The sequence below is a fragment of the Falco cherrug genome, chromosome Z (genome assembly GCF_023634085.1).
Source record: "Falco cherrug isolate bFalChe1 chromosome Z, bFalChe1.pri, whole genome shotgun sequence".
Taxonomy (NCBI): domain Eukaryota; kingdom Metazoa; phylum Chordata; class Aves; order Falconiformes; family Falconidae; genus Falco; species Falco cherrug.
Window position 1 is genome coordinate 62,613,952 of NC_073720.1, and position 25,216 is coordinate 62,639,167.

Here is a 25,216-nt window from a genome sequence, read left to right on the forward strand (position 1 = left end):
CCTCAGTTACCACCCAAGCTCTGCAGCTCTAGTGCTTTCAAGAAAGGTCGTTGTCTTGTGCAACTATGTTTTTTAGAAGAGGCTGTTCTGCACACATTCTGGTCTACGTACCAATGACCAGACTCCACCCATTACAACAGCACTCTAATCAGAGGAAATCTTGATGCCAGTAAAATTGGTAACAAAACCTGTGGAGTTTATCTTTTGTTAAATTACACCAACAGGACATTTAAAAGTCATACCTACCTAAACTGTTATTGCTGCTAGTTGGCCAGGAAGCTATCCTATCCCTTAACTTTTTCTTTTTACAAGAGTCATCCGATTTCACAGAAAGCTCCACTTCTTCCTTCCTGATTTCTCGTACCAGTTCCATGCGGCACTGACTAAAATCCTGGAAGGAAATTTTTCCATTTTCATCTGCTCCCAGCTGGTGCATGATCTCTGCGACAGACTCCTCCATATTCAGCTGGCGGCACATCATCAGCAAGTCATTCCTAAGGATATTTTTAGATGGAAAATAGGGGCAGGGGAAGGATAGAAGTGGAAGAAAGATTGGAGAAGTGGGAAAAGAGAAGAAAAAAAAACAATTTTAGAAGAAAAGGAATACTAATTCTGTCTGATCTGGAAATGCATTAATGCACACATTTAAAACCAATAAGCCAACTACTGTTTTTGTTAATCCAACAAAAGCACTATGAGACTGGCAAGAAATTACAACACAGAAAAATGATGGAAAAGAAGGGAACATTTCTCTTAAAGTGCTAACCTCTATTTTCATGGTGTTATTAACACTTCTGCTAGCAGCAATAGACACAAGGGAGAGCTGAATCCTGCTGTTGATTTTCACAGTATCTTCTGAAAAGGTGACATAATAGGAATTTAAATAATTACCTTCTGACTAGATCAAGGGCTACCTACATTTCTATTTTACTCAGGACAGGCCAAGGAAATTTCTTTTGCCACAACAGTGGTAAGCTAAGGAGGAAAAACATAACAAGGACAAAGAAAACAGCAGAAAAGAGAAATGCTATTTTGATTAATTGGCTTCAAGCCTGTCTCCAAACATTCTGACTACAAAACCCTCTGAAGAAGCTTGCTTGGTCCAATTGCCCTTAGGAAAAATGTGTGCATATAACCATAAACATACTATCCAGGAAAAAAAAAAAAACACCCACAAACCAGCAACACTATGACCACTGCCATTTTCTATTTTACGTGAAGACAAGAACCTCAAGAACATACCTTAGGCTTAATTTGGGGTATAACATTAGTTTCAGGAGAAAATATTCTGAGGGGTTTGTTCCCCACCACTCTAACTTCTTTAAGTTATCAAAACTTTTTTTTTTATTAAAACTCTTTAAGTTATTAGAAGATTAAGTATTTTGAAAGAATTCTCAACAGTAGCAGCTGATACAAAAAAATAAATAAATCATTAACCAGAAGTTGATAAAGACAGGTTGAATAACCATTATCAAGTTCAGTCAGGGAACAACAGGAAAGAAGGTATTGGATGTTAACTGGATACGAATGTAAGCAGACTATTAGACAAACACCTGATATTCGCCAACAGTGGCAGATGCGCAACCCAGTGAAATTCCTGTCACTTGTTTCATCAGAGACTAAATCAACCTCCCAGAAAAGGGAGGGGTTTTTTTTTGAGGATATTGTCATACTTTTTTCAAAATGTAAATCATTAAAAGACCCACTGCTGTTCTCAGGCAAACACAACTCTGCAACTGTAAACCCAAACCAAATAATCTTCCTGAGCATACAGAGAAAGCGCCTCTGCTCCCTTCCAGATGCTCATAGTCTTCATAAACAGCAGGAGACAAAGTTGATAGACTCAGGCCTGCCTCATTCTGCTGCTACTCAGAGAAACTCAACCACCAAAGAAAATGGAGAGCCAAAAGACCTTCTTTCATCTTATTCCTCTTCCACCTACGCTATCTCACTTTAGAGAGGAAGAGGCACAGGGAGAGAGGAGGAAATAAAATCTTGAAACAACTTCTCCAGCCACTGAAGGATGACAGATACATACTTGTCAAATGGCAACTAACATAATCTAAATAAAATGTGGGTAACCCAATTCAGTCAGATCCGAAGCAACAGCTATTCCACATTATCAAGATCTTTTTGTTGCCCCATTCTCTCTGATTTCAAAGTTAAAAAAAATCACCACTGCCTTGCTACTCTCACATTTAGTATTTCTTTCCTGACATCCTTTCCTTAAATACTTTTCGAGTTGGATTGCATGATAGTACCACATTGATTCACACCACAGATAGCATGAATAAGTCATGGCTTCTTTTAAGTGTTGATTATTTTTATGTACAAAACCTTTCTGTAAGAGGAAGGTAAAGAAAATGTGTAATGATATTACTATTATGTGAATCATTAGTATTATTATTTCATTACTAATATCTGAACATCATTCAGGTTTCTATGAAAACATAGTATGGTGAAATATCCAAAGTTCTTGGATGAAGAGTTTTCACTAAGGTAATTTATTATCAGTCCAGGCCCATCTGTTCTACAGAAATTGTCCACTGGGTGGAGCTTTATGCCTGTTCCATGCAGGCATCCAGAGCTGCCCAACAGAATTCCTGGCAGAGATGTTTACAGTAAAACGGGAGTGTAATAATAATAAATCATGATGATGATGATAATAATAATAAAAACATTATGAAAATGTACTTTATAAAAAAATATTAAAATCTCCACTTATGACAAGAAATAACTTTATTACAAGAGAATTAAATTACATTACATAGGTCAAAAGTAAGAGATTGATACTTTAATTTTAATTAGTTAAAACTTTGGTCAGAGTTTTGCTTTTAGCTTTGAATATGATCAATGAATAAATAATAAATAATCTTAGCATGGCTCAGTTCCCAGTTTTTAAAAAATTAAAAAACAACACAGACCAATCTCACAAGGGCGATCCAAAGAAAACTAAGAATGACAAAGCATTCCCATTTTTACAAGGGCAATGACAGACACAATTAAGAAACGCCTAGATGTGTTCTCTTATAACAGATCAGATACAGCATCGCAGACTGAGGCACTCCCCAGAGGACAGCTAATTTTGAAATAAGTATTAGGAGAAGCAGTGCACAGTGACTGCAAGGGGCTTCCAAGACAAGGGTCTGTTGCCCTAGCCTCAGAAGAGCCACACTGGGGCAGGAGGAGACTGCGGCACTGGCAGCAGGCTTACACAGCCCTCTAGGTAACAACCGTACCCTTCATCTCAACACAGCCCATCAAGGACATCTCCAAGGGGATCCTGACAGCTGAACTTTATCTCCTGTTAGGCAAATACAAACTGAGTATCATTTGTAGCATCTACAGCTTGAGGACATTGCCTGAAGCAATTTACAGAAGCGTAAGAAAGAAAAGATGTAACGAATTACAAAAAAACAATAAATTAGAGGCTACTCTGTAGTCTCTTGCTGTAACCAAGGATTACAAGCACTACTGAAACCAGATTTCACTTACTTGGAGTGCATCATGCAATCTGAAACAACAAGCATTTTCCTAATCTCCATCTACAAACATTATCAAAAGGATTTTTATTTTTAAGTAAAGAAGAATATTTCTGTTCCAAATTCTACAAACATTTTTCATGTAGAATTGCAGGAGTTTCTGTGTAAATATCTACAGGTTGTAATTGGAACTTCTAGTCACTTTAAAAGAAAATTGTCTCAAAAGCATTCTGAAATGTAATAAAGATAAAATATTCGGGAAAATAGAATGCTACAACCAGTGATTATGACACCAGAGTGTTCGGTTCCACTGCAGGTATGTCCCTGCTGATTAATAACAAAAACAAAGAACTTTTTTTTTAAAGAAAATAACTTCATAAAATAATCCAGCCACCTACTCTGATTCAACTTTTAAAATCAAGGTAACTATAGAAGTATTTCCTAAGACATCAGTTCAACACAGAGGAAAGCTTATCTTTGGCAGACAGATGTACATAATTCCAGTACATCTGCTTTTAAACCCAAATGTTCTCTATTCTTTGGGTATTGTGACATCTTCCTACTAACTACTACAAAATCTGGGTCTTCTTTTTTGGTGACAAACACACAGAAGACAGTTGGGAACAGGAAGTCTCTATGTTGGAGAACCCACTCCACACATGTAAACATATCTCAAATGAATTCTCACCTGTATATCAAAGGTAGGAATTTTTCAAAGCCCAAAGAGTTGGGCATTTAAAAGTATTTCCAGAGCATTTGAGTAGCAACTAACACGTAACATGAACACCTGCCATTCTGTTACAGAACTGTTTTATTGAACACTGTTTTATGACACATCAGTCTTGCTTACCTTAAGTGATAAGCACTGGAAAAAAACCCCAAAAAACTAGAAGACACAGAATAGATAGAGTTTTGAAAAAAACTGACAGGATTAGAGTAGATACGAGTTAGAGGAGTACTTAGGTTTATGAACACTGCAATTTGTAATATTTTAAAATATTTAGAACATTTTTAGCCTTGGTAATACTAATTTCCATTTCTGTGGTCCATTTTCTCTTCAGTAACTCTCCTGGGTTTTGCCCAAGGTACCTAACTGGAAATCAGAATCTAGACAGTCAGCTTTGTTACTTCAATTGTGGTTAAAGTGTAGCTCTTCAGACAACAAGGGAACCAACACATAAACTACAAACAAAATGTAAACTGTAATAGTTCCCATAAAAAAAAAAAAACAACCAACATGGACTTTCCAATTCCATAGTATCACTTTCTATTAACAGTCTCAATGGACCATATGCCAAACGTAAAAAACTCAACATAAACATACATACTAACTGACATCAGTGCAAGAATACAGCCCCTACAAAATTTTTCATCCCACAAATCAGAAACATATTTTGGATTCAGCAAGCTTGCTACATAATACTAAAACCTTTCTCCAAAATAAATCATCTGGAGTATTTTTAGACAAAGGAGCCCAACACTAGGAGAAAAGAACCCCTACTTAAGTAGAATCTTCTAATTTAACCTTGAATTAATTCAATTTTCATTGGAAAAACATACTCAAAAAAAAAAAAGGTACCATTGAACAAATTTTATGGACATGTTAACTATCAGATCAATGGTACCTAAGTTTTGAAAACCACCAGAAAGCATGCTAAGAAACCTATAAAACTGAATTCCTGCCATCACAAGAAACTTCTTTTAACAGAAAAACATCAGGTTATTCTGTCACAATCTGTTCTAATTATTTAATCATCACCTACTGCACCAATCCTTCAAGAATTGTTACACATTCCATCTTCTTAACTAACACAGTTTAAAAACACAGGATTTCTCTAACATTAAGAAATGACCCTAACTTCATATAAATTTGAAACATTCAAATCTTCTCCCTCAAGAGAACTTAAATACAAAAATACAGTCATACATACTGCATGCTATAATAATATTGGGCAGTTAAACATATATATTAAGCGTACATGTGCATATCCTAAAAACTACAACATAAAAGCATTCAGGGGTTGGCAGGGGTTGGGGTTTTTTGTTTGTTTGGTTGGTTTTTTTTTTAATTGTGGGGGTTTTTGTTTGTGTTTTTTTTTGTGGAAAATCAAACTTAAAAGGAATGAAACTTTTGTTAGATGCCCAAACAGGATCAGTAACATAGTCTTTTTTTTTTTTTTTCCTAGAACAGCATATATCCTGTTGTACTGACTTTTACCTTGCTCCAATTATTGCTTTGGTAAGCTTGAGGAACTACCTAGGAAAGCATACATGAAAGCATACATGCACACTACACAATACCTGCAAGGGATTCACTCTGAGACTGAACAGAACCAGTGGCATAATTTTCCTGTTCTTTTCCCATCTTATATTCTAGCAAATTTATAAAGGATAGCTAGTAAAGATGGTTCTACAGCCACTATGTAACACCAAAAGCAACCATATATTTTTGAATTTAATTTTTCAGCTACTAAAAAGGTGGGGTCATTTTGCCAGGAAACATTTAATCTTCACTTATGCAACTTGCAGTCTAGGTCAAATACCTTTGAAGAAGAAAAGTCAAAATTAAAGATGCACCCAGGTTCCCTAGAGGGAAGTAGGGTCAAACAAACTGTAAAAAAACCCTGTTCCACGCAGTTGCGTTGAGTCACCTCTAGACCAACACTGTAGATAAAGAGTGACCTATTTGAAACATTAATTTAAAAAGGACTAACCTGGAGATGCCTATCTAATGGAGCATTCTGTAGCATCCCAGGAAACAAAGCAAAGTTGCAAATACAAAATACATACTGGACTCACTGGAGCTAGATCACTTTTATCCTTCCTCCCTAGTGTAGTCACCAAGCTCCAGCTGCCAGACAATTACTCGACCGCTGTGTTTCTGGGCCCCATGCAGCTCTGCTTACCCATCTGCTCTGACTCTCACAGTAAGCCAAGCCCCTGACTGCTTAAATCACAGAATTACACCAGTTCCCTAGCTTTGACTTTTCTATGAGCCACGCAGGCAAACAATCCTGGCAACGATCTCGGAATTGTCTTTTTCCGCAAACAACTCACATTCACTATTCATACTAAAAGAGTACTTTCCTAAAATACCTTATTTTGCTTTCTTGTTAAGAAGCTGTGGGCCCGTGCAAAAGAAAAAGAGAAACTTGGGCTGAATGAGGGCTGCCATGTCACAGAAGATGCTAACAGAACTCCCTCCCTCCAGCTGAGCATTCTCCAGACTTCTGTGTCTGGGTTTCAACTACACGGCCGCTGCAGGTTTCAGTTGGTGTCACTGCCTTCATGCAGCTTCAAGACAAAGCAAGTAAGACCAAGATTTCCACATAACTTAAGCACAACCACCCCTGGGAATCTCACCATGTGGGATTTGATCTAGGGACGACAGCCTAAACTCACAAGATACACGCTGTAGAAGAATTCTGAAGCTGCTCTCAGCTGAGACAGCCCATAGCAGCGGGATGCAACCAAACCAAAACCATACTTTTTGCCTCTATTTCTTCACCAGTCTTTGATTTAGACCTAGGTCAAATAAAATCCTGCAAGAAGTACCTCACTTCTTTCTGCCAATCCAAGATTTCCTGCAAATCACCAGTATTTTCTGCCCTGCCAGTCTACTTCCCTCCAGATAAGAAGTAGCTTTCTACTCCGAAAATCCATCCTTCTGGTCCTCTTTCCTGCCTACCATGGCAGGCTTCCAGAAGTGGTCTGTCTCCAGCTTCCTTTGCTCTGTTTTCTACTTCTTCATACGAACAAGCAAAAATCTGGGATACAGTAGGTCAGCTTGCTGCTGTCAAAAATGACAATCCCACTCTCCCACCTGTCTCCCCCCATTGCCCTCCACTAGGGCTGTCTCAGCAGGCACTTAAGCAGCACAAAACTGATCAATAATAAAGGCAACAGGTTTTGTTTACTTAGCTCTGCACACCAGTTCACTATAAAGGAAGATAAGCCAGCACCAGGCCAGTGACAGCACCATTCCTTTCAGAGGCAAACTACCCTCTGGTTTACCTCTGCTCATGTTTGTCACTTTCTACAACTCACTGTCCTACGACGACAGGCACTCACCTCTTCACCTTGGTGACACAAGACCTATGGCAACTCTCGTACATGTGGAGACCTTCAAATGACAGAGAAATTCTATTGCATTGACCAGCAGCCTAACCTCACATGAATTCATCCATAAGCAAACCTTATACAAAAAGCTGTCCTCCAGCTCACTTGGTTTTTTAGCCACCAATGAAAAAACCTTCAGGTAAAAGCTTATCATCTCATTCTTAGAACTTGAAGTAAGTACAACAGCTGATATACTGTAGCATCACACAAAGACTACAAGGACCAATACTTCATGTAAAGACTCGGGAGGAAAGTTGAGAAAAAGGCCAACAACAACCGCAAAACAAAGTACAGGTAGGTTTCCACTGAACTTAATCTTCAGTCAGAACTTCCAGAAGGCTCAAAGTGTAGAGGATAACCTCTATCAGAATTTTATATGGGAAAAGAAATTACTAGATAACATGCCTTAAGCATCACATGAAGTAGGTTGTACAAAATGCTTTTCTCAGTATGTACCAACAGGGGTAACTCACTACGATTCCAAACCCATCTGATACACCCAGAATGCATTACCAATGGAGAATATATATTACAGAAGCCCTCTAATACAGTGTAATACAACACTATGATCTTTGGCAACCAAAGCATCTCAGGGTAAGCACCCAAATATACAGATCACTTTTGAAGGTTACCAGACTAGAAGACTATGTCTACTGCTCAGTCTGTAAAACATGATTAAAATAACCTACATGTGGTGCTGGAGGGAGAATTTATGTAGTTTTGCATTCCACCTAAGGCCTGATAGACATTTTGTCTTTACAGTCAAAAACTGAACTGAAAAACAGTTCAGGAAAGTTCACTAACAGATAGAGCAATCTGGCAGACTAGGAAAGGAGAAAAATCATAGAATCATATAATGGTTTGGGATGGAAGGGACCTCAAAGATCATTAGTTCTAACACCTCTGCCATGGGCAGGGACATCTCCCACTAGCCCAGGTTGCCACATCCAGCCTGGACGTAAACACTTCCAGGGATGGGGCGTCCACAACTGCTTCGGGAAACCTGTTCCAGTGCCTCAACACTCATAGTGAAGAATTGCTTCCCTACATCTAATCTAAATCTACCCTCTTTCAGTTTAAAGCCATTACCCCTTATCCTGTCGCTACATACCCTTGTAAATAGTCCCTCTCCAGCTAACTTCCAGAAATAGAAATGGCCACACGAAACTTCTGATCCTTTAATCCGTTTAAACTTAGAAACATAAAATTTCATTACCTTTATCACAACCTCAACCGTTACCAATTTCCACAGACAATTTCACACACAAGTACTTTAATAGGCATTGTTTGATTCTCTGATTCCCTTAATCGTTACAAATTTTGATGGTTTAATGACACAAGGAGCTATTACTGTCTCAGGTGTAGATCATCCTGATAGAATCACTCAGCATTTCCACGTTATGTTTTAAAGGAAGAGGTAAAGCAAGACCAAAGTTACAGCTTTTGAATTAATCACAGAATCATAGAATCACTTAGGCTAGAAAAGACCTCTGAGATCACCAGATCCAACCATTAATCCAGGACTGCCAAGTCCATCACTAAACCATGTCCCTAAACGCAACAACTATAAATTTTTTAAACACCTCCAGAGATGTTGATTCCACTACCCTCCTGGGCAGCCTGTTCCCATGCTTCACTACCCTTCAGAAGAAGAAATTTTTCCTAATACCCAATCTAAACCTCCCCTGGTGCAACTGGAGGCCATTTCCTCTTGTCCTGTCACTTGTTATCTGGGAGAAGAGACCGACCCCCACCTGCCTACAGCCTCCTGTCAGGGAGCTGCAGAGAGCAGTAAGGTCCCGCCTGAGCATCCTCCGGGCTAAACACCCCCAGTTCCCTCAGCCGCTCCTCATCAGCCCTGTGCCCCAGCCGCTTCCCCAGCCCCGCTGCCCGTCTCTGGACACGCTCCAGCCCCTCAATGTCCCTCTTGCAGTGAGGGGCCCAGACCTGAACACAGGGTTCGAGGGGCGGCCTCACCAGTGCCCAGTGCAGGGGGACGGTCACTGCCCTGGTCCTGCTGGCCACACTGCTGGGGACACAGGCCAGGGTGCTGCTGGCCGCCTGGGCCCCCTGGGCACACTGCTGGCTCATGTTCAGCTGGCCACCAACTCAGGCCATCCTTCCAATTTCAACGTGATACATTATATTATTTGTAAAACAAATTATTGATATGTAATGATCTTTAAGTATGGCTTGAAACAAAACCCAACCCCAATTCCCTCACTCACTCTGTTTCCCTGGCTTGCCTACAGGTGTCAGAAAACAACATCAAAGCCTTAATAAAGAGAAGACAGCATCTACTGTTTCACTTCCACCACTAACTGTTCTTACTAGAGTTGAGAAAGATCAAATGGGTTTAACACAACTTTTTCTTAACAAGTCCATATTCAGCCAGTTATAGGCTGTCTCAAACTGATTTAAATCTCATCGTAATTTTAAAGAAAAGAAGTATATTTTATCTTTCCCCATTTTCTGTTACTTCTGTCCTTTGGAAGATCTCAGGGAAAAACCTGCAAAATAGTTCTGAGGATGACTTTAAGAATCTTAGATTCAGACTTTCAAGTACAACTAACTGAAACAAATCCAAGGACTCTGTAACTTCTTTCTTCCCCCTTCCTTCCAAGTTATTTGTTAGCAGTCCTCTTCACAGGAACCATCTCATTATATTTCACGTTTTCAGTGTCAGAAATTAAAAAAAGAGAAAACACCCCGTATGTCTCCTCATCAGCCATCAACAGCTCGCTGGCTCCCTCTCTTGGCTACCTTTTCCCTGATTTTCCTGTTAACTTTTTCGATACTCGGAGATAATTTTTGTCACATTTGAAACTCCTTGCTAGTTTCATTTTCTGCCTTGCATGTTCCAATCACTGTTCTATCAGTCCACAATTAACTTGCAAGCTGACTCAGTTCCATTACACTGAGCAGCAGCAGGAAAAAGACAGGGTTAACAGTCAACCAGCCACAAAATTCTTCATGCTTTATTCATAATCCAACCAGCTAAGCTTTTACTTCACAGTTCTGTCCTGGCCTGACTACCTCTCACAGTATTACTCCAGGCACGTAGCCCACACCACGACCCCTTCTTCCAGGAAAGCAGGGGTAAGGTTCCTTTGACAGTCAATATTTTCCACTCTGGGGTGTGGGTGTCTCCCTCCCACTTCATACTAGGTATGTGCAAGACTGCCAGTCTGCTGCGGGAAGTTCCAGAATGGAAATGTGTGTTTTATAGATGGCAAAAAAATGTACATTCTACTGAACAGAAATAACTCAGATAGTACACTCTGAACATCTATGTCAAACTGTTAATATAAAATGCATCTTGTGACCTGTGAGAACAGTGTGTCCATTTTTCGCTAAAGCTGTCACCTCTGGAGACAGAACTGTTGCAGGCAAACAAAGGTCCATTTATCAACAGAGAAGCAGAACATGTCAATACAATCTCTGCCATTCTGTGATTTCCTTTGTGCTGTGTACTAGTCTCAAATTTTACTAAAACACAGTATCAATCCAACCTACAGACTCAGCCACACAATAGGAACTACCAGGAGCACGGTTTTTGTTCAGAGGTAGCCTGGCCTTTGTTACTGTTGTGGTCTGAGGGAGTGTGATATAGCCAACCTGCCGGGGCTCCCCATAGTTACATTTTACACATCATCCTCCAAACCAAAGACGCTTTAACTGCTTCGCTTGCTTAATTGCAGCGCATGTTTCACATCCATGGATAACGTGTGCAATAATGTCCATGGTCAAGTCCACCCCTCAATCCCATGCCCATCTGTTGCATCTCTTCCTTGATGGCCTGAAGTGTCATGGGCCCACCGAGCTAGAAATAATTCACCTTTATGTTGCCAGTCCAAATCTACCTGAGCCACTTGAGTCGTGGATGCCTGATCTACCTGCTGGTCATTTAGATGTTCTTCAGTGGCCCAACTCTTTGGTATGTGAGCAGCTGCATGATTTACTTTTACAACCAAGTTCTCCACCCAGGCAGCGGTATCTTGCCACAATGTGGCAGCCCAGATGGGTTTACCTCTGCGCTGCCAACTGCTCTGCTTCCATTGCCGCCACCACCCCCACAGGGCATTTGCCACCATCCATGAGTCAGTACAGAGGTAAAGCGTTGGCCACCTTTCTCATTCAGCGATGTCTAAAGCCAGCTGGATAGCTTTCACCTCTGCAAACTGATTTGACACCCCTTCTCCTTCCGCAGGTTCTGTGACTTGTCATAGGGTCTCCATACGGCCACCTTCCACCTCTGATGATTTCCTACAATATGGCGGGTCCCATCAGCAGACAAGGCATATTGCTTCTCATGTTCCGGCAGTTTATTATACCGTGGGGCTTCTTCAGCACGTGTCGCCTCTTCTTCTGGTGACATCCTGAAATCTTTACCTTCTGGCAGGCATAATCACTTCCCAGATTCCTGGATGACTGGGATTTCCTGTTTGAGCTCGTTGTGTAATTGGCATGATCCACTTACTCCATGTAGCATCAGTTGTGTGATGTGTAGAAGAAACCCTCCCTTGAAACATCCAGCCCAGCACCAGCAAGCCGGGAGCCAGGGGGAGCTGTGCTTCAGTACCAGTCACTTCCAAAGCAGCTCAGAACCCCTTCATAAGCTTCCAGGAACTGTTTTTCAGTTGGAGCAGAGCGGGCCTCGGATCCCTGTATCCCCGACTCCGAAAGCCCCGGGGTTGACCTCGAGTCTGCCCTGGTGCTTTGTGCCAGAGGCTCCAGTAGGGCCGTTCTCCCCGGCTGCGGTGTAGAGCACATCCTTTACATCTTTCCCAATCCAAACTGGCCCAAGAGCTACTGCTTGAACTATCTCCCATTTAATTAGTTCAAAGGCTTGTTGTTGCTCAGGGCCCCATTTCAAATCATTCTTCTTCAGTGTCACATGATAAGGAGGGCTTACAATCAGACTGTGCGTTCTCCAAAAGTCCATAAACCTAAGAAAGTTTGTGTTTCTTTCTTGGTTGGTGGAGACACAGCTTCTATTTGTTTATCGCATCTACTGGGTTCTCACACTATCCATCGTGTCATTTTATTCCCAAAAACTGGATCTCCTGTGTGGGTGCCTTGACCGTGTTTTATGGCAAAACCAGCTTTCAGAAGGACGTGGATTATTTTCTCCCTTTTCTCAAAACTTCTGTTGCTGCATTGCCCCATACGATGATTTCATCAATGTACAGCAGGTGTTCTGGAGCCTCACCCTTCTTCAGTGCAGCCTGAAGCAGTCCATGGCAGGCAGATGGTAGGTTGTGTTTCCACCCCTGGGACAGTCGACTCCAGATACCCTCTCCTGAAGTAATCTACGCCAAGGATGCATGGATCCTCTGGGCCAGTCACAATAGGATGATTTTGCTACTCATTCACAGTCAAGCTTATTTCAGTCTCCAATACAGTTACCTGTTGAGATCCTTGTCACTCCAGAAACACTAACAGGTTATGCCCCCTCATAGGCTGATTTTATTAAGAGTACACTGTGCAACAGTATCTACTAGAGCTTTATGTTCCTGTGGATCTGATGTGCCAGGCCGTTGGATCCACGCAGACCAGTAAATCCAGTTGTCCCTGTCCTCCCCCTGGCTGGAGACAGTGCCCTCCTAATGTCGCTCATAGGATTCTCCACCAGGGCAGCCAGTGGTACGAAGCAGATGTAGTGTGGAGCAGTTCTGCTTACTTACGTCTTATCAGAATGGATTAGAATTCCATTTCGTAGGATTGAGAGTAAAGCTGGGAAAACTATCCTCTGGAAACTGAAGCATCAGCCTTCCTAGAAGACTCCCTATTTGTGATCATTTTTCCTTGTAATTCACACCCCTGTGCCTCCAGGATTGAGGTAGGTTTTCCATCCCACCTCCTCATGTCCCCTCTATGGTCCTGCAGGTAAAACCACAGGGTACCCTGTGGTGTGTATCTTCTATAATCTCCCTCCCAAACTGAAGGGTGTCTACGGTTGATAGCTGAGATGTGGGTCTGTCTAGGTGGAGAGTGGGATATATCCTCATCAACTGGCTGGACCAGCCTCTCCACAGCTGAGATAATGGAGGCAGAGACACTATCTTCATAGTCCTGGAGACAGTGAACCACTTCATTCACCACTGGTGGTGCATTGTCTCTCCATCCCAATACTGCCCGAGTTGGCACATGATGATGGTGCACTCCATACAAACTTCTGCCACATGGGTTGTGGGCATATGACTTTGTCAGGATCTATAGGTGACTGTGCATCATCCTGGTCATAACAAGTCATCTCTTTCATGGCTAATACCCTGAGTTACCGGACACCTTTCTCTATTGCAGTCCACCTGCTTGGGCGACACGTAACATCCTCCTAGAAGGGATGGATACCTTTCCTTAACACTTGACAGGAGTCACCTCCAGAAGCTGAGGACTCACATTCCTTTTCCAATTGCCTTGTCAATGGCCCCTTCTTTAGAAAGTCATCCCAGGTGCTCGTTTTCCCTACCCTCTAGTTCTGAACTATTAGCCCCATTATCCCAGTATTGAAGCCACCAGGTGACATGCTCACCTGGCTGATGGGCATAGTTTTTCCACATATCCTGCAGTTTATCTAGTGACAGGGATCAAGAGGTTACTTTTTGTTCAGCTTCTTCATTCTGATCCTGTGATGGCCCTGCTTCATCCTCCTTTACTAAAAAAGCTGGTTTCCATTTCCATTTCTTCTTCTGTATAGAGGCAACTGATACTGAAATGGGTTGGTCTTTTGCATGGTGTGCCACAGGGGCTGGACTAGCCGCAGGGGCTGGAACAGTTGCTGTTTCTGTCAAGGGGGCTAGAGTAGTTATAGTTAGTCACTTAATTCTCAACCAGGTCCTGGAGGTGAAAACCACATTCAGTATTCCTAGAAATAGGGTCAGGGTGTGCTGGTTCCAGCTGGGGTGCAGTTAAGTTCCTTCTCGGCAGCGGGTGCAGCTGTGCTGTGGCTGTGCTGTGCGAGCAATGCTGACAGCACACGGGTGGGTTTGGCTGCGCCCGGGTGGTGTCTATCCTCAGTCAGGGACTTCTCAGTGTCTCAGGCCCGGCCAGCGAGAGGGCTGGGGGGGCACGGGGAGCTGGGAGGGGACACAGCCGGGACAGCTGGCCTGGGCTGCCCAAAGGGATATTCCACACCATAGGACATCACGCTCAACAGATAAAGCTGGGGGAAGAAGGAGGAAGGGAAGAACGTTTGGCATTATGGCGTTTGTCTTCCCAAGTAACCGATACGTGTGATGGAGCCCGGCTTCCTTGGGGATGGCTGAGCACCTGCCTGCCTAAGGGAAGTGGTGAATGAATTCCCTGTTCTGTTTTGCTTGTGTGCACGGCTTTTGCTTTACCTATTAAATTGTCTTTATCTCAGCCCTTGAGTTTTACATTCCTTTCTGATTCTCCTCCCCATCCCTCTGGGTGAGGAGGAGTGAGCAAGCGGCTGCCTGGGGCTTGGTTACTGGCCGGGGTTAAACCACGACACAGGGCCTGTGCTATCATGCTTCCAACGGACCAAAGATATTCAGAATTTCCAAAAATCCTAAATGCTTCTGTAATTAGCCGTGTGGAGAAGGGGAAGGTGCAGGACCCCACTCATTGGCTGACAGTCCAGGAAAACAAAGCCAAAGGTGCAGATATTGGCATTCCTGGCCAGGGACCATGCAGCACACAGGGGTAACACCACCACCAAGTACACAGATCAGGTTAGTTTTATAACCAGCCAGTCTATCATATCATAAGCCAGTACTATATAGTACAACATTTTGATAACTTTAGCGCAGGTCCCAAGGAGAACAAACGGCACAACAGGGAACACAAACTGCAAGTAAAGTAAATAACACAGCTCTGAGACCATGGGTAGCAACTTTAAGAGAGAGAAACCAGTATTGTGGCCAATTATTATTAAGCCAATACAATTAATACTGACAACAATTTCATTCTAACACACTCTAGTTAGACCTGTCATTATCTCAGCCCTTCGTGTCCCATGTTGGGTACAAAAAGGGACTGTCATGGTTTAACACCAGCTGCTAACTACATACCGTGCAGCTGCTCACTCACTCCCCCTGCCCCCGACCCAGAGGGACGGGGAGGAGAATTGGAAAGGAATGTAAAACTTGAGGGTTGAGGTAAGAACAATTTAATAATTTAAATAAAATAAACCAAACCCAGTAATAATAGTAACATATAATGAAAAGGAGGGAGAAGTGGAGAGGAATGAAATCCAGTCGGAATGGACAAAACAAGTGATGCACGGTACAATTGCTCACCACCAGCTCACCAATGCCCAACCAGTCCCTGAGGAGCAATGCCCAGGCCCTGGCCAACTCCCCCCAGTTTATACACTGAGCATGACATCCCATGGTATGGGATGCCTCTTTGGCTACTTCAGGTCAGCTGTCCCGGCTGTGTCCCCACCCAGCTTCTTGTGCCTGTACAGCCCTCTCACTGGCAAGGCCTAAACACTGAAAAGCTCTTCACTTAGTATAAATATCACCCAGCAATAACTAAAAGCATCAGTGTGTTATCAGCACTGTTCTCACAGCAAGTCCAAAACACAGCACTGCACCAGCTACTAAGAAGAAAATTAACTCTATCGCAGATAAAACCAGGACAGTTACCTAACTTACCCTTAAAAATGACATAAGGGATTTCATTGAGTAACTGCTAATACTATATAAATACTGTTTTGTTCTATTAAATGTAAGAAAACACTGTTGCAGAAAAACTCTCAGAAGAAAGGAGACATTAAATGTGCTGATTATGATTATGTTAATTAACATACAAGGTCACGCATACAAACAGTCACTATGCTAGGATGAATTCCAGGTATGTGCTGTTTATTCTAAAAGATGTATGTGAACATTCACAGAAAAAATACGGTGGATTTGAAAGGCCCTGTATCCACATCTTAACTTTTTCTCCAAATGCCATTTGAAGCCTATACTTTGGACAACACATAATTAGGCACAACACTAGTCTTGTTGATCTCTTTCATTCACCAGCTGAGATACCAAGGGTCTAAACAAAACCTCTGCTGTAGTTTTATACCTCCTAAAACAACACCATTTTTATGGTCATGAATTAACTTCTAGAGACATTTCTCAGTTCAGAGCATCTGGGGTGAATTGTGTTCAAAAATCAAGCAGATATAACCAGAAGGGACCACAACTAAACCCCAAGCTTGAGTTACTTGCTCCATCTTGTGCCAACACTAAAAGTCACAGTCATGTAACAAACCAGAACCATGAGCCGACTGTGCTACAAAGAATTTTTTCTTATTGAGCTGCTTTTCAACCAAGGCAGCTCTTTGGTTGAACAAATTCTAGCATAGAGTGAAACTTGAGGACTGCACACGGTGGAACAATTCATTCAGCTGTATAGGCTGACTTCAAAAAAACATGAAACCTCCACTTAGCTTTTCCAGTTCATTTCATAAGCAGTGCAGGCACCTAGCTTAGGGCTGTATATTTGCCAGAAAAGCCAGGTGCCTGAGCATCTTGTGAGGCTCCTTGCTCCCCATCAAAACGTGCATGACCTGTTGCTTGAACCAATTTCAGACACTAACTACTCTAACCCAGCAAACTAAGGCAAAGAAGGGTTTTTTAATTGTTTTAGAATCCATTCACAATGGCCAGCAAAATGCATGCATGTGGCATCCTCAAACCAGACAAATAATGGGAGACAAAGAGTTAACCACTCACTGCCAAAATTCTTCTTTCATCCAAGTGCCTCCCAAAACAGTCAACCCATCCATTAATTTCAAACTATGGGTTTGAAAGAAAAGCTGTTCCTTAGAAATGTGAGCTAACCAATGTGGTCAAGGAGGATGCTAACTCCTTTGTCTGCCATAAGCAGAAGAACATGCAATCCCACATCAATGAGACAACTTCAAACATTTACTGTAATCCCAGTCATACTGCTAGAACAGCCACCAGTGATTTCTATGTTACAGACCTGGGCTATGGATTTGTTAGAAAGGCCAGGTACCAAAGCATCTTGTGAGGTCCCCTGCTCCCCATTACCCTTGGGAGGAGAATAATATAGTATATTAGTGATGTTATCATCTTCCAGAATTGCCACCAAGAAATCCAGAAGAACACAAGGCAAAAAAATCCGACTTAACAACTACTTTTTTTTCCCCTCCAGGGCCACAGAAGGGAAATTACTGACTTTAAAGAGAAGTTCAATTCTCTGTCAGTAATAACCCAAATAATATGCCATTAGCAACCTCATTAAAAATTAATAACGGTAAGAAACAACTCAGGACTTACAAGGCAACTGGTTGGTAACTTTCAAATGGTTCAAAACGATTGACAATTGTATTCTCAAGTGACTCACTGCTCAGTTTTTCCACATTACAATCTACCTGGACATCAAGCTCCCAAGAAAAAGAACACAATTAACACCATGTAACAACAAGCCCGAGATATATACTTAAGTCACTTTTCCCAGATTACTAATGCCAATGAGGAAAGAAAAATGCAATAACCTGTGTAAAATACACCAACTAACTTTATTAACTTAAAGATACTGATAGCTCTAAGATGTTATATTATAAACCTTCACGTGACTTCATGTTTACCTAAGAACTGGAGAGTTAACATTCAAAACCATGAAAAGTTCAGAAAATTCAAGTTTGAGTATACTCCTCCGACTTGTATTAGCTGTAACAAATACAGACTTTGAAATACATAAGCCTTTATTGAATATTGATTCTTGATATGTTTTCTAGACACAATATTTAACAAACAATACTTTTTTCTTCATCCTCGAATAATGCAGGTATCTGGCTTTTCATCTGTATCTGTCCATCTTCCTTCCCCCAGAACCTGCTTCTTTTTTTCATTATGAATCTCTGAGAGGACCTGTGGAGGACAAAGTTAGACTGAAACCCCAGAAGATTCTGTATAACTGTGGAACCACTGACTAAGGCAAGTCCCAAGAGAAACCGAGAAAACAGACTACAATCATGTAAAACACAGCACAGTGCTTCTACTCACTATCTTATTTGGCATACAGTAAGTATTGTGCTCTATCTATATAAAAGCACTCTTTCAGTTACATGGATCACAGACCCTGTGACAGCTTCCTAATGGAGATGGATGAAAGATAAAATTAAGGAACAGAACCTGGGAGCTAAAACTGTTTTCAAGACACACTAAAAAACTAGTGCAAGGACAAAGCCAGTTTTATCAAGGTTCAGGCATTTTGTTGCTGGAATTCCTAGAACAGAGTTGAGTGAAGATTTCAGGTGGTTAAATAAAGCACAGAGTGAATAGTCCGGGTCTCAAGTGAGAATAAAATCTTGTACTGGGGTCTAACAACATTTCCAGTGCTCCATGGGAAGAACAGTGCAGCAATATGAAGAGCCAGACTGAACACAGGAACTAAGCAAAGCCTTGTCCCCATCTTGGTGACATTCTGACATTCTGCAGACTGCTTCTAAACGATGTTCCCTTGTCAGACAGCTGGATTAAGGCCAGATTTAGGACTGTACAGTACTGGGACCAAACTGCTTTTGAAATTTGAAGCCCCAGTACCTGCAAAAGTTGCAGAATAATACTACTTCTCTCGTAAGCCTTCAAAGGCAGTTTCTTATTTCCACCAGATCTGTTACAGAACTGATTTTTTTTAAACCCTTTGCTTGTAGGATATGTGGCTTTATCATTCCCTAGTCTGCTGATATCTGAGCACTCACAGCAGCTTCTGCTTACAACTACTTTGTTCCTGATGCTGCTTCCAACTAGCACAGAATAGCCTGCAGGGACTAGAAAGCATCTGCATGCAGAACATTAACTCAGACTCAAATTAAGTTTTCAGAGATCGTGAGTGAATGTATTTGCATAAGCTCATAAACGATCATCTTATGGGTAAAACCCACGTTTTACCACTATGGCGCTACAGAACTGCATGTACAGCACATAAAACTTTATGTCTGCAACAGCAAAAGAGGATGATAAAATCTTTTACAAACCTGCCTGTGTACGTTTGTACAGTTACAGAGTTTAGTATCATTTTAGAAGCAATTACCAAGTTAAAACAGTCTCCAGGAGATTACTAGCATATATGTGAACCAAACGATAAAAAAGCTCCTTGTTCAGATCTTTTTTGCAAAGTCTATATATTGGGCTTATTTCAGAACAGGAGCAATTTTAACATTACACTCTTAAGTCCGCATTACTATACACATACAGGTGTCTCTGCTCAGCTTTCCTCCAGTTGTCCCAAGACTATCTATGAAAGGAAAACAATTCAACTACAGCAGAGCATAACCAGAAGTCAAAGAAAAAATAGTGACAGGAAGAGCCTGCTCATGTTTTTTTTCCTTGTATGTTTTCTTGAGGCTACTACTGTCACAAACTGCTTTGGTAAGTATAGTCTTTGAGAAAAAAAGGCCTTTTTCTCATGTCAACAGAGTTTTTTGTACGCTGCTTGACAACTCCTGCCAACCCTGGGAAATTATTAATTGCTAAATACAGAGATAGCAGAAAGGAGAAGATTGAGAACCTCATGGCCACGCAGTAGGTATATTCTTTACATGGTTGAAGACCCTGACGTAACACAGTCAGCTGCTCCCTTGTGAACAAGGAATGTTTCACCTCAACATTAACACAGAGCACCTCTGCACACTGAAAGCAGCAAGTGATAGGCTGGCAACAACACAAGGCCAAACAGCAAACAGTTACCCTATTGATGAATTTGGAACTTGGTATCTATCCATTCAGTTCTCACTAAATATCCATGTTAAATACTACACGCTTGCTTCACTTACCTGTTTTATTTACAGGACCTTTCACAAGTTCATCACAATTTACCCCACTCCAGTAGCTTCTTTGCATCGGTCCCCACACCCCGTAACAATGAACAGTGCAGTTCTGAGCTCATAGTTTGCTCATCTTCTATGACATTCAGATCACTACCTCCAATTTATGTATGAATTTTAAAACATATGATGCTTGGACAAAATCTCTGACAATGCTTTGTACGAACCTGATTTGTGGTTTCATATGGAGCTACAGTCTAAAGTATACTGTATACCCTACATACAGCTGCAAGAAGGAAAGTTGGATTAGTCATAGGCAACATCTATATCCACTCCAAAGACTTTGTAGTCATTACCTATTGTTAAAGGAGAAAGTAAAAAAGGAATAGCAAAAGATTGTTTTAGGGGAAAATTAACTGTTATACTACATTTCAAAAACAAAAATCACAGACACTTTTGTAATTTCATAGTTCTGTTTCATATACATTCTCTCCTGAAGACCCATCAAGTCAAACTCAACAGGACTAATTCTGTGCTGCTATACTACAATCAGTTAAAAGTCTGGCCCACATTCAGGCAACAAAGAATAAAATATCTCATGTTTTACATAAGGTTCATATGTTTTAAATAACTAAAGGATTATTTTTATTCCAAAACTCTCCAGTTATAAGGCCACTCTCTACCCATTTATTTAAGAAGATTCCAAGGCAATCAGTTTGGCCACTTAACATTTCTCAGGGATACTTATTTTACTTATAGAAAACTGCAAGAAAAAAAATCAAAAATCCCATAAACGGATCTAGTTCAACCAAGTTCATAAATTAATTTACATGAACTATTTTGCTACCTGGCTTACAGCAGTAATATTTTCACAGTTTCTTCCACAGCTATAAAACCCAGCTTATGATACACCAAAAATTGTTAGCTGGATGTCAGCCTGAATTACTAACTTGCTATGACGCGGCATATGTATTTCAAGTCTTATATACTCCAAATAACAACAGCACAACAGCCAACTTGGCTGGTCACAGACAACCCACATTGATTTTGTTCCTTCCATTCAATTGGTCCCTTTGTGCTTCAACAGGTGTCTCTTTAAATGGTGAGCTCAGAAGTTCAAGCACATTAGCAAAAGCAACCACCTAAAAAAAAAGTTCAGTGGTAATGGCTGTGGTGTGTAGTAACAGAGAGCCTAGAAGCATAAATTCCTTCCTTTAAAAACACACTTAATTGATACATACTTTTCTTGAAAATATTTTTTTTTCTTTTCTAATAGCATGTGGCCACTAGATGCAGAAACACTTGCCAAGATGTACTCAGCAAGAAAGCTGAGAATGCCCCACTACTGCAGCCCATTGAAAAGGGAACTATCAGCAAAGGTTTTAAGTTCCCAGAGCTACATACCACTCAAATCACTCAGATAACAGATCAAATCCAACAAGTTCCTTTCAACTGACTCTGTGAAGGGCTAGCGAAGTATACAGTCTTTCACCATGTCCTTTTGATGGGCTGTATAAGCTCGATACAAAATCAGTAGGTTTATGGGTTTTAAACACCTTACTCTACTTTTACCAGAAATTTTCTGTAATTGACCTCAGCGTAAAAAAAAAACATCTGGGTACACAGAAGAAAATACCTTCAAACAGACTCTACAAACAGAATTTTATTCCATTACTGTTAATATAACAATTCTTTCTCAGAATTAAAGAGTAGCTTTCTCAGAATTAAACAGTAGCTTCATCTCTTTACTTCAAAACCCTAGAAATTACTTAACAATGCTTAAAATTTAAAATCAGAAAACTAGCACATTTGTAACTTAATAATGAAATTAATTTTTTTCTTCACCCATTAAATCCACAGCTCATAGCTTCCTTTTTTTAAGCAGAAGTATTTCCTGAAGATTCAACCTTATTTAGACCTTGCAGTGTCAGAACAGAATAATCTGGAAACCCATTTAGTGACTTCTGCAGTAAAGATGAAATCCATTATGTGCTAAATGGAACATCGGTACAATCCACATATAATAAAGCTACAAGGCAATTAAGTTTCTAAAGAAGACATTAATCTTGCCGGCCACCTGTAAAAACCCAGCATGTTCTCACTTTCCTTGCTGACATCAACCAAAGCCACATATACTGACATTAAAAAAAAAAGAAGGTAGCAGGTGTCCTCCCCCAATGCATCAACCATCTGAAGCTGAATATATTTTTAACTGTAACATCAGATTCTGAAGTTTTTCAAAGCAAACAGAATAAAAAGCAAAAAAACCCTGTAATTAGTGTTTTTTCAGTTAACAGCTTTTTGTTAACAACACAATCCAGCTACAGCTGTGAAAACACAGTTCTGTTGTAAACAGTGTTTAAGGCCTTTTGCTCTCAGCAAGGCTGACCCCGCTCATCTCAAGCGACCAGCATCCAGCCTTCATCATGGACTGCTTTGCGTTTTTTGTTGTTGAACGGTTACCTCTCGTTGTAGTATCAGAAGAATGCCAAGCACTTGCAAGATGTTAAAATCACTGAATAACTAGTATTAATCCCAAAAGAACAGAAAGCCATTTCAGTATAAACCAACAAGTTAAAACTCTTGTGTTTTCTTAGGACATTTGTCTAGCTAGATGTTGCAAAATTTCAATATGCACACATCAAACACAATGCTCAGAGACACAGGCTGAGCACTTCATACCCCATCATTCAGCTTCTTCTGGATTAAAACACACACTTAGTTATGCTTTATCATTTTGATATCATCCTAACTATTTAGAGCCAGAAAACTAACCAGGACCTCAGGCGAGAGCCTGAAAATTAATAAGTATCTCAGGTCATGTTCCTCCCCTCCATCTGTGCCTTCCCTGCTGTTACTTGAAGAGGTTTACTGTTTGATACAGAACAAAGCATTTCCACAGCAGAGGTACAATGTTACTTCATTAGGAATGCCAATGGCTCTTTTCCCCATGCAATATGAACTAAATAAACATGTATAGAAAATGCCTGCCTTTGCTGCAAGAATAAAGACCTTCTCTTCCGTAACAGCTCAGGAGCTGGAAAGAATCAACAAACTGCTGCCTGTGCTACAAAAACTACTGACATCCCTGCAAGCAGAAGAGAAGGGATACTCACTTGGAAAGATATGACAACTTATGCTGAGTAACAGTTGCAAAACTGCAAATTTCCACCACACTGCACTGAAAGTAAGTTCTGAAAAAACAGTTCAAACTATTAAAAGGCTATAGATCAGTTCTAGTGCACAATGAAGCAGCTGGTTTTACAGCGCTGGCTTCTCTGGTTTTAGCTCTTTATATAGATGCCCAGCCATCTATTGCAAGGTTTAACCTGCTCTAAAAGGCACAGTAACACGCAGAAGTCAGCCCACCATCTCCACTGGCGCTACAGGGAAGGAAACAAAGAAATTGTTGCCCCCAAGGATAAGCAAAGGAAAGTTCAAGGAAGCAGGGCAAGAGGGAACAGGAAAACTAAGCAACTTGCCTGTATGAAAAAAAGAAAAAGCAGAAGCAAGACAATCAGTAAGCACAGAATGGCAAGATTAAGTTCAGCATAAAAGCAGGTGTAACTTTGTCTTTATTTTAATCCATTACATTAAAAAATATGGAATTACCTAAACGCTAAGTCTGTAAACCACAGAAAAACTCTAGTTGCTATACTTTTAACAGGGATGCTGTGTGTCCATGGCTGTCTGTAAGACTATGGTGGCAGATACCACCAATACATCCAAAAACCACTGAACCAGTCTGCTCCTGCACAAGCCATCACCATAAAATGGATCATGAGGGAAACTGAGACACTACACAAAGGAAGGATCACATTCCATTTACAAGACTGATTACCCAGGCTAGCTAACAACGTTGAGAAAACCGACTCCCTCTCATGTCAAAGATCATTTGTTAAACATTAATTCACTACTTCCTTATAAATATGGAAATTTAAGGGAAGACAGTAATTTATAACACTATGTTCTCTGATCAGGATCATACCAGTTATGCCTTGAAGGCACAGGTCCCTTCTGAAGCAAGGCATCAGCATCCTTCAACAATGGACACACCACCACCTGAAGGACTTTCAGTCACTGTCCTCTGGGCTTTATTTCTACTTACGGCTGAAATCCAATGTCCCTCCTCAGACATGCCCTGGAGTTTTCAACAGTGTAGCTCAAGCAAAGTTCAGAAACGCCCATTATGAAATACACACATGAAAAATTGGCAACAAAACTGAGGCAACGTAGAAAAGTCATCAGAAATGAAGGGCTTGTGTCATGGTAGAATCTCTCAGCTGTCCATGTGCTATAAAGCACTAGAACATTAACATTCCCTCAGTAATGTCTTTGAATTATAAACATACAGAAGTTTATTGAGTGTACGTTGCAGAAAAGCATCACAGCACAGACCAGCAAGCACGAACTGAGGAGGCAGCACATGCTTTAAAGTGAACATCCTAAGTTTTCAGACATCAAAATAATTTCCATGAAGACAGTAAGCAAATGGAGAGAGAAGCAATCTTGGCACACTGGTTGGAAAGCATACATTTTCAAAGTTTACATTTCAGAACCACAACTGTCAAAATAATCATTAGGCCAGGGAGAAAAAGAGTGTTGGGGGAGCTGTTTAGATAAGAAATATCATGACCCTTACATTTTATTTTTAAAGTGACTGCCAGCTGTTACAGATTTTCAACAACTTTCTGGCTCCAAAGAGATGACAGTGGGGATTGACGTTTACTTAACCTTTCTGCAGGGTCATATTCTTAGGTTTCAGGTTATATAAGACAGAAATTCCCTCACTCTTGACTCAGCTCTCTAGAGGCGATCACTAACTGCACAGGTTTCATTTTGAAAATACAAGTTC

The 25,216-nt window shown here is 40.9% G+C and overlaps 1 protein-coding gene across 2 annotated transcripts in view; it reads right to left on the reverse strand.

Annotated features, from left to right (window-relative positions):
* The window catches only part of MCC (MCC regulator of WNT signaling pathway), a 230,775-nt gene that overhangs the window by 203,149 nt on the left and 2,410 nt on the right, over positions 1-25,216 (reverse strand). For both annotated transcript variants that reach the window (XM_055698403.1, XM_055698402.1), the window contains exon 2: positions 247-494. In XM_055698403.1, coding sequence (XP_055554378.1) covers positions 247-494 — 248 coding nt within the window. The remainder of the gene's footprint in view (positions 1-246; positions 495-25,216) is intronic.